Source organism: Populus euphratica, unplaced genomic scaffold (genome assembly GCF_000495115.2).
Source record: "Populus euphratica unplaced genomic scaffold, PopEup_1.0 scaffold31.1, whole genome shotgun sequence".
Classification (NCBI taxonomy): domain Eukaryota; kingdom Viridiplantae; phylum Streptophyta; class Magnoliopsida; order Malpighiales; family Salicaceae; genus Populus; species Populus euphratica.
Window position 1 is genome coordinate 1,943,327 of NW_011499850.1, and position 19,308 is coordinate 1,962,634.

Consider the following 19,308-nt stretch of genomic DNA (forward strand, 5'->3'; position numbering starts at 1 on the left):
AAAAAAAAATATATATATATATATATATATATATATATATATATTCGTTCGATGGTTTGATTAATTCTTTGTTCTTAATAAATAGAAGTTTCAAAAGTATGGTGTTTTAAGCAAAAGGGAGAATCATATTCTTAAAGCCGAGGGATGAGAATCTTTTTTCTGAAAATTCATAGATCTTGGAGCGTAAGGTTTCAGTCTTTCAGATATTAAACGTCACCGAAAAACATTAAAGAGTAAAAGTGAAGCAAAAACATTGGAAGTCGTAACATCAAACTGAATCTTTCCCACGTTAATGTCTAGCAAAAGTGAAAAACATCAGAAGTTGTAAAATCAAAACTGAATCAAAGTTTGAAAAACCATGGTATACATCAGTGTATAATAAAACTTTCAAGGCAGACCTTACTACTGCAACTACAAAATTCACTTACTTCCATCCTATATACTTTTACTTATGCTGTCTTTTTGATTGTAGAAAAGATTTGTTTTGTGGGTTTGACAGCAAAACAGTGTGGTGATAGACCACTAGCAGGACACTAACATGGAGTCCTCCATTGATTCTTTAATTTTCCTTTCTACCTCTTGATTGCCTTCTTATTTCCAAATAGTTGTTTAATTAAGGTTTAGTGGATTTCATTAGAACTGACTACCAATTTTCAAGGTCTCAAATAAATTAGTAATTGCTATTAAAAAAAAGCACAGAAAAATCAAAGAAAAGGGAATCAAAATGAGGTAATAAAATTTCTACCAATCCCTTCTTTATTACAAGAAGAATGGAGAGTTCACATAACATTCTTGGATTTTTCTTTATAACTAGTAATTGGTACATTGCTTTCATATCGATTAAAAAAAAAAACGAAATATTTCCATAACAAATTACCAGGTAAACAAGCCAAGCAGATCAGCAACCTGAGGCACTTGCATTAAATTTGCCACAGTCAACCCCACAAACAAGAAGAAACCAAGAAGATGCCTGCGAATATATAATTAAATTAAAACCCAAAAAATATTTAAATTATAAAACAATTAAGCCCCAGAAAAATCCATTAAAAAAACTAATCACTACTAATTAACACTATAATTAAGCTCAAAACTGGCCCTCAAAATCAGAAAAAAAATAATTACTTACGTCCAGACATTGAGAGTTTCATTATGCCAACGAAAAACGCTGAAGAGAGCTTTTTTGAGAGGCCATTCTGCTCTGTAGTAACTCAAGATGAACTCATTGTCCTTCATGTACTCTGGCAGCTCCCAAAACGACACTAAATCACATGTTTTCTTACCTTTGCTTTGACTCTCGTCATCTTTCTTCATCTTCTGGATTGCTCCACTACTTTTGCAAGAATCAAGCACTACTGCAGCTTCTTTCTTCTGGGTTTGATCAATATTTTCCCTCCCTTTCCTCTTCAAGACCCTCAACCCACTCATGAAGACTTCAATCTTGAGAGGAGCACTTACAATTCGATCTTAAACATGTTTCTCTTACGGATTTTTTATCTTGAGGGTCTTGTTTGGTTAATATATAAAGGCTTGTCTGTGTCTTTTCTCCTATCTATCTGTGCCTTTGCGTTCTCTCTATGAATCAACACAACTGCACCATCCAACTGCAGCATTTAATTATAGACTCTCTCTCTCTCTCTCTCTCTTTCTCTCTCTCTCTCTCTCTCTCTCTCGTTAGGTGTTCGAATTGCATGCAATGCAGTTTGATTAATCGTACACGTTGTTGGGATACTAATAAATCTGTATAAATGATAGCATATGAAAAATTGGGAGCTCACCAACCTCGTGGCCCTATGTATTTTCATTCAAGTTCTTACATCGATAATAATTTTTTTTTGACTTCATTAGATTTACGTGTTCGAGTAAAATTAGATTTATTTTTAATTAATTTTAAAAGTACATTTCACACTTATTGATTTAAGAGGATTTAAGAAGTTTTCTTAATACTAACTCTAAGATTTGAATATAAAAAATCAAAGAATGAAGTAAATCCTTGATTAAAACTCTCGGATATGATAAATTATAAATCATTTAAAGTAAGACTGATGGGTTCATAATAATAATAAGAAAAAATCTATTAATCTTTCGTTGATTCAACGTTTAATCAGTAACACAAGGAATCTACCTGCTGCCTACTTTCTACTTGAACTAAACCTTCATTTTTAAGGGAAAGGCACGTCTTCAATCATTAATGTAACTGGTGTAAATTGTAATTGATGATATTCAATACATAAAACTAGATAAATTAATATTTGAATTCAATTCCCATTTCAATTTGAAGTCTAAATAATTTCTCGATTTAAAGTTTAAATAATTTTCATACTTTAACTTGGTTTGCTTAAATTTATTTGCCAATATAAAAATTTAAGATTTGAGATGGTAATAACAGTTGTTTTTAAAATATTATTTATTTTTAAATATATTAAAATTATACATATTATGTTTTATAATTAATTTTTAATATAGCATATCAAAATCATTCAAAAGCATTTAAAGAATTATTTGAATTAAAAGAAATTCAAAATTCAAAATTCTTTAATTAATGTTGATGTTTTATGATTTATTATATCATTTTTAAATTAATTTTATTAGGTATGGATATAATCTTTTCGTTCTTTAATTGAAAATTTTCTACGTATCCATGTTTTTTTAAAAAAACATGGATAAACCTATTAGTATTTAACTAAAATTTTGTGTACAGTGCAAACAAAATTATGTCGTTATCAAAAATATCAATCAGTTGATCGAGTCACTTGACATTTTACTACGAGACAAGGCATTTAGGTGGACAGCGTGACATAATAAATGTACAGACGTGTTTTATGGATTCACCCACGTGGATATTATAAAGTTGCAACCTGTGATTTTTAAAATATTTTTAATTAAAAATATATTAAAATGATATTTTTTTATAATATTTTTGTTTTTTATATTAGTATATTAAAATTATAAGAAAATATTCAAAAATATTTTTTTAAATCAAAGATATTTTTTAAAAACAATTACTGCAATATAAAAATACAATATCATAGAAATTAACAAAGGAATTGCAGTGTCCCACATCTACATCGTTTAAAGATAGAATTCCACTTTTTTTTATCTTAATTTTTGAAGGCTGACCTTGATGTCTTTTACATGTTTATATAATTTGGCTGACGAAGACTTAGATTACGTACTGGGTGGATGAACAAAAGTTAATATAAAATTATATATTTTAAATATTTTTTAAAATAAATTAAAATAACATCATTTTTTTAAAATCAAATCATGTCTTATTATATTTTAAATAGATTAATTAAGTCATGCTGGTTTTGTCTAGATAACTCCCACTCATTTTATTATGAAAACTTGGGTTAGATTTCGAGTTAATAGTATAGACTAACGTGTCAAACCATGTCAAATATCATTAAATTTATGGATCATATAACTTTTATATGGGACAGGGCTTTAGTGTTACTTCAGTTGTGGTAATTATGATATTGTTTGAAAACGAGGTTAAAATCATATTTTTTTAAATTTTAAATTATTTTTTATGTTTTTAGATAATTTTGATATATTGATGTTAAAAATAATAATTTTAAAAAAATTATTATAATTTATTTTAAAAAAATTATGTGTGTAATCTTTGTCATTAATATGAACACGTTTTTGATTGTTAATTGTTAGACTTAGGTAAGACCATATTAGGCAACCCATCTCACCGGTATAGATAGCTAGCCCACCTCTGGACTAATACCTGTTCATTTCATTGCCCACAAGGCACTCCAAGCTAATTAACTATAATCAATCACTTTCTTGCCTTAATCCTTGGCTTGTAAAGAAGACAAGTCTCACTTAAGCCTTGTCTAATTCTTTTAATTTTTTAATGAATCACGCGTCTTTAGCCCTCTCAAGTTAATCCGAGAGTTTTCCCATCTTCCTACGCATTATTTTCTTCTCTCTCTCTCTCTCTCGTTTTTTAGCCCACATATTGTAGCAACCTGCGAGTCTTGGGGTTCATGTAGAAACATGTTCTTACTTTTTTTATCGAACATGGTATACTTTATGTCGCACAAATATTCACAGTAAATGTCTTTCTTGCTTAAATTTTAATTTAATTTGGATGGGAGAAGATCATGTTTCTTTAGTTTAGGCGTTTGAGGGTAACTTCGGAAATACAATAGCTTTTATTTACAGATTTTTTAAAAATATATTTATTTTTTAAAAATATTTTAAAATGCTGGAATCTAAAATTAAAAAAAAAAAAAAGTCTAAGATGTCAAACGCCTAGAATTCCGGTTGCGTGAAGGAGATGGAATCTGAAAGGCGTGGTGTGTGGTCGTGGTTAGATTGGCTATTGCCCATCTATTTCATGCGTTTAAGAGGCGCCTTATCCGATGGATGAAAGTGACAGAAGTCGGCTTCACAGTGGTTGCTAAAAGTTTTTTTTTCCCAAAAAAATAATAATATATTTTTATATCTTCATATTATTTTAATATTTTATTAATATTTTAATGTTAAAAATAAATTTTAAAAAATAAAGTTTTTTATTTGTGTTTATTTTTTTATTTTAAAAATATTTTTGAAAAAATCTGAATTTTTTTTATTTTTTATTAAATTTAAATTAATATTTTTAAATCATTTTAAAATACTAATATTCAAAATAACTTTTAAAAAACAAAAAAAATAACTATAATACCACACAAGCTCTAAACACTCTCGAGAAAGCCTGGCCTTGCAAGCAAAACCAAGGGGTAAATACTTCACCGGTGCAAGTTTCCACCTTCCGATGTGGTGGCGATTTAGCAAACGACCCGTTAACTGGGCCCTTCTTCCAGCTTCCGTCATCTGTTGGGTTAACTCACACGGGTGAAATCTCAACTCTTAAACTTATGCGAGAACATTTTACCAACCCGTTAATAGAAGAGTATTAGATTCATACAAGAAGGCTCTAAATTGTTTTTATCCAGATGGCAGCCAAGTGATTTCACCCGTGCCCGTGCATTAATTCAATAAAACCACCCTCACCCACCTATTATTACAAAAATAATTATTATTGCATTCCAGTGCTTGGCCTAACGGTAGAAGTAGCTTGTCTCTTTTCATTGCACCTAGGTTCGAGCCTTAGCATGCACACCTGTTATCCCCGCGGTGTCTTACATGCCTACTAGGTTTGCAGGATATTCAGTGGGCCGTGGGGATTAGTCGAGATACGCGCAAGCTGGCCCGGACACCCCACGTCAATAAAAAAATTATTATTATTATTATTAAAATAACATTGGTTAGGAAGACTTAGCTTTCTAGGGGTGATTTAGACATTTAACTATATATAAAAAAAACATTAAAAAGCAAAACTATCCCCTAGTGCATCAGCTTTAGTGTCTGTTTGTTAAATAACTAGTTATTTTTGCATTTAAAGCAACCATAATAAATATTTAGTTACATTAAAAGTAGAATTTATTTTTGATGCAACCCAAAGCAATTCACGTTTAAAACACAAGTTTTGTCTCAGTAACTCTTAATTGTTTTTCTTTTTTATTGTTAGTGTTTTAAATAAATATCCCTTAGTGCATTAGTGTTTTTTAAATCAAAAAATTATAGATGGTTTAATAAAATAATAAAAAATATTTTATATAAAATATTATTTATTTCATAATATAATAGTAATAATTAAATTTATAATATTTAAATTTAAAACTATATATATATATATATATTACTTATTTTATAATCTCAATTTAAAAAATATTCTTAACCAAATACATTAAACTATTTTTTATTTAACTTTAATTTTAACCAAATATATATAAATATCAAACCAACCTTAACTAAAAGTTTTCATTCTAGGAATGTTGAGGTCATTTTACTTTGCATAACAAAGTTAAAAACTTGATATAGTTATTTTTTAAATTATTTTTTATATAAATATATATTAAAATAATATTTTTTATTTTTTAAAATTTATTTTTCACTCTAGCACATCAAAATAATTTTAAAATATAAAAAAATTAAATTTTAGCAAATCTCTTCATGAGTTGCACTCTAAACAGGAGCAAAATGATAAAAAATACTCTCAAAGCTTATTTAAAACCTACTTGTTTTTGTTTTTTAAAAAATAAATTTTTAAATTTTTTTTCATTTGCTTCAATTTAAAAAAATTTATATTTTAAAATGATTTTAATTTAATAATATTAAAAATAATTTTTTAAAAAATATATTATTTTAACACATTAAAAAATTTTAAAAATAAATACTCAGAAAAAGGTCCAGAGAAGCATAATAAGAAAAATACTATGAATCAAAACTAATGGGTGGGATGGCAGAACAAAATGACAACAGGTCTTATAATAGTTTTTGGTATTGCGATTTTAAGAATAATTTTTTAAAAAAAGAATTATACTTTTTTTAAAACAAGATTTTCCAGCGAAACCTCTGTAAATTAATTAAACGTGATCGGGTGAAAATTCAGTTTCATGTCTACGACTGTTCTCAGCACATTTTGGAGCCTGACTGCTTTTCAAGGCCACGACTTCTTTTGGCACGTCGTGCCTAACAATATAAGCTTGCCTGTCCTTCATCCACGTTAGAGGGTGAGAGCAAGGTTATTAAAAGTTTTTTTAACATGTCATTAAATATATAATATAAATTTGGTTATAAAAAAAAATTTAATTAATCATATATAATAATTTCAGTCAAGTAATAAATAATAATATAATATAATATAAATAAAAATAAAATAAATAATATAAATATTAAAACACCTTAACATATATAATTCAAATAAAAATTTATACATGATTTAAATAACTTAAAAATATAATATAATACAATTATATGCATAAAATTTTATATATTAAAAATTAATAAATAATTTGTTCAAAAATATCAATATATGCATCAACAAAGATATATATTGTAGAAAGTTAAACAAAAAAAAAATGTACATATATATGGATAAATTCCTGATTGAATTAAGTAAAGTTAAATAAATTACTAAAACCTTAATTGAATTAACCCGATTTTATTATGCTAATATTTTATATGATTAAATTAGAAATTCAATTCTAAATTAACCTTTTAATTATATACTGTAAAGTGAAATGTCGGGGAACTTGAATAGGAAGACAATAAATTTTTTAATTTTTGTGAAACTCGTAACTAATTTCAAGTTTGATCAATTTTACCACATTTGATCAACTATAAGAATTTCAAGTTTTTAATATGATTATATATATATATATATATATATATATATATTAACTTGTAAAATTATATAATTTTAATTTTATAGATCAACTTGTGATTTAAAAAACAAGGGGTGAGAGCTCATATTTCAGTCATCATCCTGCGGCACGACAAAATAGTGAGGTTCCAGCCTCCCTTCAGATTTGACAACGCATGTGAACACTTCATGCAAGACTAAGCATTAATACTGGCACATCCACCAACTAATTCACCAAACAGAGGAACCTCTCGATGATTCATATGCATGCTTCGGAAAATCTACTGCTTAATACACAAATATCAGCATTCTCTCTGTATTCATTGTGTTTTGTCCAGCTTTCCAATTCTTTGCTACAGTACCAATGCCAGATGTGTCATTCAATTTTTCCTTACTTAACAAAAGCTCCTTTCACCATCGATTGGAAAAACTGGCTGGATATCTTGACAACAAAAGCAGTAAACAGTATATACAGTTATCCTCCCATTCAAGACTGCACCTTTATGAACGGCACTGGCAGAGAAGTATATGTATTAGCTTTTGAGATAGTAGTATATACTGGCGTCCGCTGGCTCTTGTAGAGACCAGGCCATAGGTTCATTCGACTGTGTTCTTCTATTGAAACTTGGGATATAATAGGAGCAGCATAGGTTTGACTTTACAAGGGAATTAACAAATTGGAAACGACCAAGATGATTTGAGGTGTCACGATGAAAGCCACAAACAAGCTTCTAAAGCATTCAAAATCTTGAGAACGCTTATGAGTTGCTTGCCATGAGAGCAACCAGGCAAAGACTTGTGATAGGAGCCCCACATACCAAAGCTCTTGAACAAGTTTGAACCAAGAAGAATGACACTTTTAACTCTTGAGACATCCTAACTGTTCCAAGGAACTCCTGATAGCAGAGCTTTCTTCGGCTGCTTGAACAACATTTGGGCTCTCTAATGGCATGATGTCTGAGAGAGGGTAGCTTCGGTTCGCATGGAATTGGCTGCTTGCACTGCTACAGGCTCCTTTCAGTATTACACTTTTGTGCAGCCCACCAAGCAATCCTTCATAATCTGTGTCACCACATTCTCCAACAAAAACGACCATACTTGCCAATTCCACTCCCCATCGAACATATAGGTACCTGTAATATAATTTCGAGTCATAAAATTTCAAAAATTATCATGAAGAGGAAAAGAAGATTTTAAGCTCGAAGTTCAATCAGGCACGCAAATCAAGAAAGAAACAAAACCTCAAAGGCATTATAAAAATGGTTATATAAATTCTCAACAGCAGCTCCCAATTTTTGGGCTACATTGCTTTTTCTGAGTGCCAAAGGTTCATTTACCATCCAAATTGCTATATGCAGTTTCCTCATACTTCAAATGAAAATCAATATTATGTAAAACGTATGTTCACAAAAAAACCTACCTGAGGGCTTGGGAACGGGAAGCCAATACTGGAATTACATTTATTCTGGTCCCATTTTGGCAATAAATAGCATGGCAACGGAGAGCCTGAATTCTCAGAACCTTTTGGAGCTCCTTAACTGGTGGAACCTGCAAAAGACATGGATATAACTCAGTGCATGTATATACCATTGTACTGCAATTCTTAATATAAAAATAATCTAGGCCCCTACGAAACAAAGTCCAAAAAAATAAATTCACCCTTAATTCCAAACAGTAAGAAGTCACTGTAGAGAAGAAAAGTACCGATCCTGGCTTTTTCACTGTAAACGCATAACAATAGTCAGATGAAAGTTGTTCGGCTGAAGATACAATCCGTTCCGCATCCTCAGCCTTCTTATCATTAACTGAAGATGACCAGCGAAACAGAGTTTTCCTCAGCCCTTCTCCACCCCAACGGTATTCAATGTGTGAGTGATAATAAAAGTCAATGACAAAGGGACCATCCTCTGGATTGGGAGTTGAATAGTAGAGGTCACTACCACTATTGCAAATAAAAGCATCAAAATCACTGGGGCTAAACCCCCCTGAGGCCAGAAAGGAGCGTATCTCAGATATGGCCAAGGATGTTGACAATATAAACCCTATAGAACCTTCCAACCGTTCCTTTTCAACAGCCTCAAAAATTTTTCTGGTGGCTTCAGCAAGACTGGCAATAGTATCAAAGTCCACTGCAACAACAAAGATTTGTTTCCTCCTCCTCAATGATGGAAACTTACCGGAGCTGCTGTTATGGTCAACAGCCTTTCGTGTGTCCTTTACAACACCCTTGGACCATGCCAATACAGCATTCTCTATTTTACTCTTCTTATCAGCAGCATTTCCTTCAGATCCTAGAGAACTATCATTTCCACTACCTCCGGTCTTTTCCCCATCCAATGAGAACCTTAAATTCAAAGATAAATCCTGTATATCTCTCAAGGAATCACCAGGAGAATCTGTGTCGGAAGTATCAGCTCCATCATCACTTTTTTGCCATTGTGGATGCCTTGGTTTGCAACCAGCTATTTTGGAAAGATAAGCCTTGCAATGCTCTGGCCATGAAAAATGGTGAATGTTCTTCAAACCATTCTGACGGCATTTTGCCCAAAGATGCTTTTCAGCAACAAGCTTTAGAAGAGCAGCAGCAATGGACTGCTGATCATGAGGATCAACAAGGAGACCATTGTCAAGTACCTGAGGAAATGTTTACAATTAATACTGGAAGATTTATGCACACATGCTCATTCACACACAAGCCAAGTGATATATTTGTTTTTCTTTATGAGCATGCATACCCGGTGTATGTCTACTGGGCCTCCATTTTTGGTGGCAACCATAGGCAATCCATGAGCTGCTGCCTGCTCAGCAAAAATACTCAGTCTTAAATAATAAATAATCATCAAGAAAAACACTTCATCAGATAAAGAAGAGGCACCTCAATTAAAGTAAGTCCAAATGGTTCAATGAAAGCCGGATTGATGAAAACACCCTGCACAAAGTTCCAGACAGAGTTTACATAGCTAACAACATATACCAACTTCTATTTGTATTTGGAAACAGAAATTGACGAACAGAGGAACCCAACTATGTCATGCAGCTGAAGTATGATAGATAATGGAAATTACATCTGATAATGGACCAAAATACAGCAACCAAACACCAAGCGAGCATGATAAGATACCCAACCTCACAGGCATACCAGACAAACCACATGAAACTAAGATGCTCGATATTACAGAGATTTAGATTAGCATCGTAAAAGTTTTGTTAATCATATTTGGATGGATAATCAATTATAAATCGTACTACACTAGCTAACAATTATATGTTATTAGGACAGCCCCCATCCAGTTATTTATAATGTCAAACACCAGAGAAAAATTGCACTACTACAACTTAAGTCTCGGCAGCTAAAAAAACATGAAAACTGCAAAACATGGGACACTCATGAAGATGCTTGGTATGCTTTACTTAGATTTAGACTAGCATCATAAAATTTCTGCTAATCATAATTCCATGGTGAGTCAATTATACAGTTGCACTAAACTAGATAACTGTAAGGTGTTGCTAGGAGAGCCATCAGTAAATTATTTACAACATAAAACACCAAAGCATAATTCCATTCTTCTACATGAAATCTCAGTTTGTTAAGAGACAGTTGTAAAATGCAGAACACAGGTCACTCATGGAGAAATCTAAAGGGATCAAAAGAAAAGAAGATATGAGGAAAGGCCAGAGTAAGCTGAATGCTAGATAATGGAGTGGATTATCACCTATTTTATGATTTTTTCATCTCGAGCTCAGGTGATCAAGTCATTTTTTATTTTAATCCGGTAAAATCCAAGGCATACCTTTGTCTTTGCTGCTAGTCGATAAATGTCAGGAACATCAGACTGCTTGTGATGTTTAGGGTATGCAACTTGCCCATACAGATCATACTTGTCAATAAGCTTAAGCACAGAAAGAAGGACAGATGCACTTGTGCTGGACATTTCATCAATTCCATCTCGGTTGCCCATAATTAGAGTCTGTAAAGTGAAGTGCAGAGGGAATAAAAAAGATAGAATGACCTCAACAGAAAGTAAATTCAACTAAGCAGCAATGGAGAACATGTTTGCACCAAACAAGTCTTTTTAGGAAACTTAACATACAAGGTTAGCAAGCTCTCTCAATGGCCGACATTCTCCAAATGCTGTGACCAGAGTTGTGATGTTCTTTTTGGGATCTGGTCTTGCAAGGGCAAGTATCATAGGCTTGTGAGAATTGGTAAAGAAGCGCATGATCTGCAGCATAGCAAGTGTCGAACTAAATTCAAATTTCCAATTACAAGAGCGTAGAAAAGGGTAAAGTTAAACATGCTGTCCATCCATAACCAAAAATTAAAACCTCTATCCATATCGATGGATCAGGAGAAGAGGGATGGTCTTCATTTCCTTCTATTTCGCCATCCATATCACCATCATGGGGAACAATGTGATGAAACTCCATTCCAGGAGGAATTATCTGCAGAGCACAACTAGTTATTAATGCATGTTCCCTTCGCTAGAATTTTTTTTTTGTTATGGGTGCCTCCTGGAACATGACAAGAACAGGAAACATGAACATTTAGCAAAGATTGGGTGCATCCTACCACACGTTCCAGCAGTGATTGCCAACCATGTCCCTTGGAAAAACTTAGAAAACTAAACACTAATCAAAATCTCGTGCTTAGTGCCATGCTGCCTTATGTTTAATGGGCAACACATCAAACTTTCAGTGTCCCAAGTTGACATATACAACCACTAGCATCATTGTTTAAGATCAAAATTAATAAACCCACATATTCAATTGACCTGGAGTGTGAATCTCATTAAAACCACCCTGACCTAGCAGAGATTCATGAGCCAGGCACCAGGGCAGAGCAAGTTGGCTTCTGATACTGTAATTGCTACTGAGAAGCAAGGAACTTTAATGGAAACCCCAATCAGGAAAAAGGATGTACTTACAGCCATGCGAGGCATGAACCTTCCATAACAACTCACGTTACGCCTGATTCTTGCTCGCAGTTTACGCTCAAGTATAGGATCAAAACCATCATACAAGCGCCATTGCTCCTCTATCTCTTGTCTAGTGCTAGTTATGACTATCTCTGAGACATCAAGTGATAACTCCTCTGCCTCTATCCGACGCATTATCTTGTATGTTGAATTGATCTCGTCCCTCGAGAGACGGCCTTGTTTAAGTAGCTGCTCTAATTTATCCCGACCAAGTGAGTGACCAGTAAAAAGCATGGGGACATTTAAAGCACCAGATAGAAGAGCAGCAGAATCGCCTGCATCAGCATAGTGCCCATGGATGGCAACAGGCCAGACAGGCTTCCCCCCACCAATTTGCTCTCCTAGGCTTTTGGACATCCGAATTATGTGGTTGAGTGCACCATCTACAAACTCAGGGATGTGAGGCCACAGAAGTTCCTTCGGTATATATTTATCCTTTGGTCCAAAAGGTATGCGGACAATATAAGCGCCGCTGCTCTCTCCCATCTCATCCAAGAAATCTTCATTTCTTATATTCAACATCTCTGTGGGTTCACCATAACTCCAATCTACATCTGGAGCTGATACTTGTCTAGTTAACAAATCAACTCGATACACTCCTGGCATTGAGGCCAAAGCCCTTGCAAGTTCCACTACATATTTAACCTAATAGAAAAAAAATCAAAGATCATTGGTTATCTATTCCTGCAGCTATGAAGCTATCCTATAACCAATAAATGCGAGTGAGAGCCACATATGGCCAATCCAGACAAAAGCTTTCACAAAAATATTACCTGACCACCAGTATCAGAATCACGGCCAAGCTCCATGTTATCACCTCGTAATAGACCATGAAGGCTGCACAAATACTACTTGTTAAGTATGTTAAATGATCAGCATGCACATTAATCATGCAGTAAATACTAGTGTCGTGATCTGCACAAATGCAATATCCTATCAATTTCTCTTCAGCAGCTAGGGAAATGTAAAACTCCATTCATTATATTGTAATAAACAATTCTACACCAGCTAAATTCCTTAATAGTCCTCTTCACAAGCACATTCAAGAGTTTAGTCCATGCCTTATTAATATAATGTATAGTTTTTTTCCTTTCTGCTGATTAACCCAAGCCTCCATTGCATCAACAGAATTGATTCTAGGCAGTCTGCCCCGGACACTATCACCGTGGGCTGATAGATCTCCAACTGTATCTCCTTTCTCTCCCTCTGATAAGTCTTCAGACATATCAGCCACTGCTTCTCTGCGTCCTCTTTCACGTTCAAGACGACGTTTAGCATTTCTTTGGGCCAGCTCTCCCTCAAGCTACGACACAGAATACTATAGTCAATCATTCAGCTCAAAACAAAATGAACCTCAAGCCAGAATATGGCATGTTCTCCTATGCATTGAGAATTTAAAAAATCCAAAGAAAAAGGAAAAGTAGTGTATTGTTCATTGAAAAACTAGACAGTTGGATGTTAAACTCTATCCATTCGGACAATTACGCCCTCACACTTCTTAAAAAAGAAAAAGAATGGCCAAAATATAATCTATTTCAGGACATTTCAAGTATCAACAAGAGAATTTATTACCAGGAGTTAACACTTTACATATTAAACTATATCTCAAAAAAATCATTTCTTGAAAGCTAACCACATCATATGTGACAACTTTTTTTTTTTTTTGGAACAAGAGCATACAAATTACCATGCGATTGATCATCTTCTCCACATTGTCCTGTGCCAATTGTGTCTTCCGAGTGAAAATACAAAATCTACCCATTAACTAACACTGACTTGTGATCGAACAACCAATTCAAGATTAATCTGATATAAGAAAAATAGTCAACCCCACACGCTCTCATCCCCTCCAAAAATATCCATCCAATCAAGTTCACAACTTTCCAACATAAGAAATTGCACTTAACTCAAGCTTGCAAGCCGGACCCACTACCATTTCCACTGCCAAATATCAAATTGTAATGAAATCAAGTAAACAGCTACAATAATCTATTTCAGCAACTGTCAACTATCTACAAGAAAATTTATTACCAAAGAGTTTACACTTTGCACATTTCTACCATATCTCAATAAAATCATTTCTCGAAAGCTAACCACATAGTAAGTGACAATATTTTGGAACGAGAACATACACGTTACCATATGATCATCGTCTCCAAAAAGGTCTTCTGCCACGTGTTGCTAACGCAGATAGACAAAGCCAAACCAAATTAACTAACAATAACTTGTGATCAAACAAAGAATTCAAGATTAATCCCATTCAAGAACAACAACCAGAGCACCCCCCCCCCCCAACACTCAAATCAACACAAACACATCATCTAAGCTTCCAATAAGCTACACCCACTTACATTTCCAAAAAGAAATATCAAATCTTAAACCAAAATCAAGAAAACAACTAAACGGGCCATTAAATTCATCTAAAAAACACTAAGCAGCAACAGAATAAACCTGTTTCTTTTGCCGAGCCAGGTTCCAAATCCTCCAGCACATATTCTCCAACCTCGTGTTCCTCTCTTGAGGACTCCTCGTCGCCTGAGCCTGTACCGAACATTACACAGAAAACACAACCAGAATCACCCTCATGCATGCAAAAAACACCAACAATACACAAACAAACATAATACAAACATACTCGAACCCAGGAGCGATAAAGATCGGTCTCATCAAATCCAGAAACAACTTCTTCAACAAAATAACGAGTTGGGCTAAACCTGCCTCTTTCTCTGAGCAAAAGAGAAGATTTTTTGTCATCTAGGCCAGGCCCCACATCAAGAATTGCTTCAAGATAGCTGTTTATCCAATCATTTCCTGCCATTTTTATTTACCAGACCACCAGCAGCAGCAGAAGGAAAGCTGGTTGTCTGTGGTTTTATTTGTAGGATTAGAACAGTGTTAACGGTAAGATAGCTTACTTAAAGAGAGACAGAGAGGGGTGGAAACAGAGAGAGTGAACTAGGGAGAGCGGATTTTCTCCTTGTTTGTACTGTACTAGATTTTTCTGCCTCCAAGATATTTTTTTATTTAATGTTTTTAAAAGAAAAAAGAAAGGCAAAAGAAATACTATATATATCAATATCAATGATTAATTGTTTCATACCACATAGGTATCTTTAAATTAGTTTAGATGTTAATTGAAATTGATTTTTTCAAAATAATTTAAAGAGTGTTTTCTCATGAAAACTTAATAATTTCTTCTAAAATTAAATTAAATAAAAATTAACTCATTTCATCAAACTATATTGTTTTTGAAATTTTTATGATGATAATCAAGTTTAATAATTTTATTTTTATATAAAAAAGAAATCAAGCTTAAAATTGTTCATTTAAATTTTATTATTAAAACAATTGATAACCAAGATCTAAATCACAATAATTTTTTTTCTTTTGTCGGATTTACATATCTATGACAGTAACGTTTCTTTCTTTCCACCCATTTATGGAAGGACATGCCATTGGACGAGATTTTCACAGACAAAAAAGGATTCTTACAAGTAAGATAGCAGTAGCATGTGCATGATGTCACCTTGCTCATAGAGTGGAGAATATTTTATTTTTCTGTCAATAAAAAAAAATTGTTTCTTTGTAGGAGAAAATACCTTCTCTTTGATCTATGAAAACAAAAACTGATATTTGACATTGATAAAAAAAAAAAAAAATTATATTCCTTTACAAGAGAGCTATCCATAATCAAGAGAAAAAAGTTGTAATAATGGGTGGCTTTAAATTTTTTATTTTACAAGAAAAAAACAAATAAAAATGCTAACGTTTACAAGATTCAAGTGGTGGAAAATGAAACTTGAAGCTATGGAACGGAAAGGTTGAAGAAATGGGGGTGCGAGCCACGATAAAGCGTGCTGTCATCTCATGCACAAAAGTCCAAAGGAGAGCTTGAGGTGGGGATCCATGGCGGCAGTCATCTACTAATTAGAAATGGAATCATTCTGGTATTATGCTAGGGGTGTTTTACTATTACGTCACTGACCGACTGTTTTAATATTTCATTTCATTTCTGATCACATTTTGACAAGACTTCCGTCTACACATTGATATATTTATTTATGAATAATAATAATAATAAATATGAATAGTAAATTCACTTAGTGTATGAATCAAGCGTGCAAGAACATGAACATGAGTGCATCATCTATCATTAAACCTTAATTTATTACATGAAACGCAGCAGGCACGACCAGTCCTGAACTATTTCATATATGCAATGACATAACTACACAGTCATTCTCAATTCTCAAGTCATTATTAATTAATTACTAAAAGAATATTCATGGCTCAACACCGATCACATCTGTTTAGAAAAGGAGTTTTAGTTTATTTGTTTGTAGACATCGTTTACCATTTTTATGGGAATTTTGAGCTGTTGCCCATTGAAGTATTTGCATATTATCATGGCATTTGAAGGTTGTGATTTGTGAATATTTTAATAGATAATAGTGTTATTCAGAATGGTTTGGTAGAGTAATTGATTCTGCATAATGCATATACTAGCTCACAAATGCGGATACAATTTCTAATGTAGTGGAATAACATATCAATATTATGAATCTGTTTTATTATATTACATTTTTTAATTGAAAATGTGAAAATACTATTTATATTTAATTAATTAAGTTTTAAAAATAAATTAATCACATCGTAAATAATAAGAAAGTTGTTAATTATAACTAAATATTAACTTGTTAAGTTAATGTTTCTTATTAAAAAAAATTAGTTTGCGTATATTTAACACCAAATTTTCTTTTTAATTTATGTTTTTATTTATTTATTTTAGAGATTAACATTGTTGTCCCAGCTAGTTTAAGCCTAAGTGCTTGGCTAACGAACCCGTCACAAGTGCTGGGAATTTTTTTAAAAAAAAACTTAATAAAAAATATATAATATGTCATCTATTTAAAATAACATGTTTATTATCTATTGACTAGATTTAGACACTTCAGATGCCCGAATACCTGTCAAAAAGTTGATTCTTAGTAGTTTTACAAGAAAAAAATTATTTTCAATTAATTATTTACATGAAAATATATTTTAAAAAACACCCCAAAAACTTAATAAACTCATATATAACCTTAAAAATAATAAAATAATTTAAAATCACTTTAACGACATGAAATCACATAACTTTTCAATGTTTAATCTACTTTCCAAGTAAAATAAAATCCAAAAATCATCACAATGGAATTTTTTTAATCGAGTAAAACATTTTAACTCTAAACTTTACCATTTTTTATGTCAAATTATGACAATCAACAACTTTCTCACTCTATTATATTTTACAATGAGTCTTTCCTCTCTCAAATTTAGGGAAGGAAAAAATAAATAAAATAAATTTTTAATCAAAATAAAATATATAGCAAATTTAAGAATAATTATATATTTTTTTTAGTGTTTTATATTATTCAAATTTATTTTTATAAAAATATAATTTTCAGAAAGTTGAGTATTCAAAATACTTTTGAGTCTAACTTTAGTCACACTCAACAATACATAGGCATATCTAGTGCCAGACTCAACATATTTTCAAAGAGACATATTTGATAATGATGCATGTTAGCTCAACATATTTATCAAAAAAATATAAAAAAATTATATCAATGTATTTTTTTTTTAACTAACGTGTGTGTATATATAAAAAAAATCTTGTGGCATCACTTTATATATTTCCGAAAAATAACAAGACAAGAAATGAACTTTCTTAGCATTTAAGATAAGCCTCGTAGGGTAAAGTTAGCTGGTTTTGCTGGCATGTTCATGTCATTAATTTTGTTATTAATCACTGACTTTTTGTCGCTAAACCACATCTTGATTATTAGTTCAATCCACTTAATTATAACTTCTACTTTAAGGTTGTGTGTCACGTACGTTCTGAGGAGGGCCGTGCAGTTATATTTCTTCTATCATTGTTCTAATATCTAATTTAGTGCAAGAAAACTAGGTTATAACTTAAGTTAACTGACCATAGTCAATTTAAGTTTTAATTTTAAAAAATACTCTAAAATGATATTATTTAAATAAAAAAACATGTTTTTTTAACCAAGCCGGCCTAGAGTGACCCCCTTAATTGATCCTAAAAATCAACAAAAACCATTTAGTCATGTCATCGACTAAAATCAATACTGATAAAGAAAAAAAGAAAGAAATTACCATTTCTTACAGAATTGACTATGAGAAAAGATTTCTCAAAAAATAAACTACGATGGTGTTGGTTGGATGAGGAGCTTGTCGTCTACTTATCCTTGAATTTATCTTCAAAGGACGGACTTTATTGTGGAGCTCTCGTTATCAACTACGATGGTGCTAGGATTTCTGTACATCGGCTGCTTCTGATCTCCATACGTTGTTGAGCTAGCTCAAAATAAGATGTCGGGAATGTAAAATTGGTTTTGGTTTTATATATATATATATAATTATTTTTTATATTAATCTAAAAATATAAAAAAATAATTAAAAATAATAATTTCAACCACGTAAAAACTGTAGTCAACAACGAGACAAAAAGGGATTGCTGGCGATGGTTGGATTTGGTGCGGATACGTGGTTCATTATGGTCCCTGAATGTACCAGCCTACCATGTAGCCAGCATTATTGGTGGCTAAATTAACCGAATTATCCATAATATTTATAGAAAATAATTTAAAATTAACTTGATTAAATAATTTCTTGATTTTTCTTAGAAATTTTTTATTATTTTCTTAAAAAAATTAATTCTGTTTCAGAAATCAAAGTTTAAAAAAAATCGAAACGAACCAAATTGCAAAGCATATTGTAAACTAAAAGCTCATTATATCAAAGCTTGTTATGGTCCAACTAAAGGATATATATTTTGATTATTTTCTTTAAAAAAATTAATTCTGTTTCAGAAATCGAAGTTTAAAAAAAAATCGAAATGAAGCAAATTGCAAAGCATATTGTAAACTAATTAAAAGCTCATTATATCAGAGCTTGTTATGGTCCAACTAAAGGATATATAAGTTAAATCAGACTTATTTAATTTTTTAAAATATAAATTTAAATTGATTTGCTTGATCTGGTTACTGGATGAGTTTAATTTTATTGAAATTAAATTGTTAGAATCGATGCTAACTCCTCAAAAAATATTCAGGAAAAACTATAACATAT

The 19,308-nt window shown here is 31.9% G+C and overlaps 2 protein-coding genes and 1 long non-coding RNA gene across 4 annotated transcripts in view; 1 reads left to right on the forward strand and 2 right to left on the reverse strand.

The window, feature by feature from the left end:
* The window catches only part of LOC105121060 (uncharacterized), a 17,512-nt gene extending 9,626 nt beyond the window's left edge, over window positions 1-7,886 (forward strand). Inside the window, exon 2 of the long non-coding RNA XR_841473.1 lies at window positions 7,748-7,886. This is a non-coding gene — a long non-coding RNA (uncharacterized LOC105121060). The remainder of the gene's footprint in view (window positions 1-7,747) is intronic.
* On the reverse strand, window positions 733-1,634 carry LOC105121059 (heptahelical transmembrane protein ADIPOR1-like). The gene is made up of 2 exons (XM_011019546.1): window positions 1,127-1,634; window positions 733-970 (listed from the first exon to the last, which is right to left on the reverse strand). The coding sequence occupies exons 1-2, from the start codon at window positions 1,423-1,425 to the stop codon at window positions 874-876; spliced, it is 396 nt and encodes a 131-aa protein (XP_011017848.1). The 5' UTR covers window positions 1,426-1,634; the 3' UTR covers window positions 733-873.
* On the reverse strand, window positions 7,699-15,191 carry LOC105121058 (probable sucrose-phosphate synthase 1). Of its 2 annotated transcripts, XM_011019544.1 has the most exons (13): window positions 14,810-15,191; window positions 14,626-14,715; window positions 13,236-13,477; window positions 12,948-13,011; window positions 12,124-12,819; window positions 11,525-11,641; window positions 11,290-11,421; window positions 10,990-11,166; window positions 10,074-10,127; window positions 9,934-9,996; window positions 8,903-9,832; window positions 8,619-8,746; window positions 7,699-8,331 (listed from the first exon to the last, which is right to left on the reverse strand). In XM_011019544.1, the coding sequence occupies exons 1-13, from the start codon at window positions 14,990-14,992 to the stop codon at window positions 8,058-8,060; spliced, it is 3,150 nt and encodes a 1,049-aa protein (XP_011017846.1). In that variant the 5' UTR covers window positions 14,993-15,191; the 3' UTR covers window positions 7,699-8,057. The 2 variants fall into 2 exon arrangements, with proteins under 2 accessions (XP_011017846.1, XP_011017847.1); XM_011019545.1 differs by lacking the exons at window positions 14,626-14,715; window positions 14,810-15,191 and adding an exon at window positions 13,862-14,419.
* Window positions 15,192-19,308: the final 4,117 nt, after the last annotated feature.

Coding starts and splice junctions, on each gene's coding strand:
- LOC105121058 (XM_011019544.1), bottom strand. CDS start 14,992: ATGGCAGGAAATGATTGGATAAACAGCTATCTTGAAGCAATTCTTGAT. Junction 9,833..9,933: donor GCCCAGTAGACATACACCGG/GTATGCATGCTC, acceptor ACATTTCCTCAG/GTACTTGACAATGGTCTCCT. Junction 8,747..8,902: donor CAGTGAAAAAGCCAGGATCG/GTACTTTTCTTC, acceptor TGTCTTTTGCAG/GTTCCACCAGTTAAGGAGCT.
- LOC105121059 (XM_011019546.1), bottom strand. CDS start 1,425: ATGAGTGGGTTGAGGGTCTTGAAGAGGAAAGGGAGGGAAAATATTGAT. Junction 971..1,126: donor GAAACTCTCAATGTCTGGAC/GTAAGTAATTAT, acceptor ATATATTCGCAG/GCATCTTCTTGGTTTCTTCT.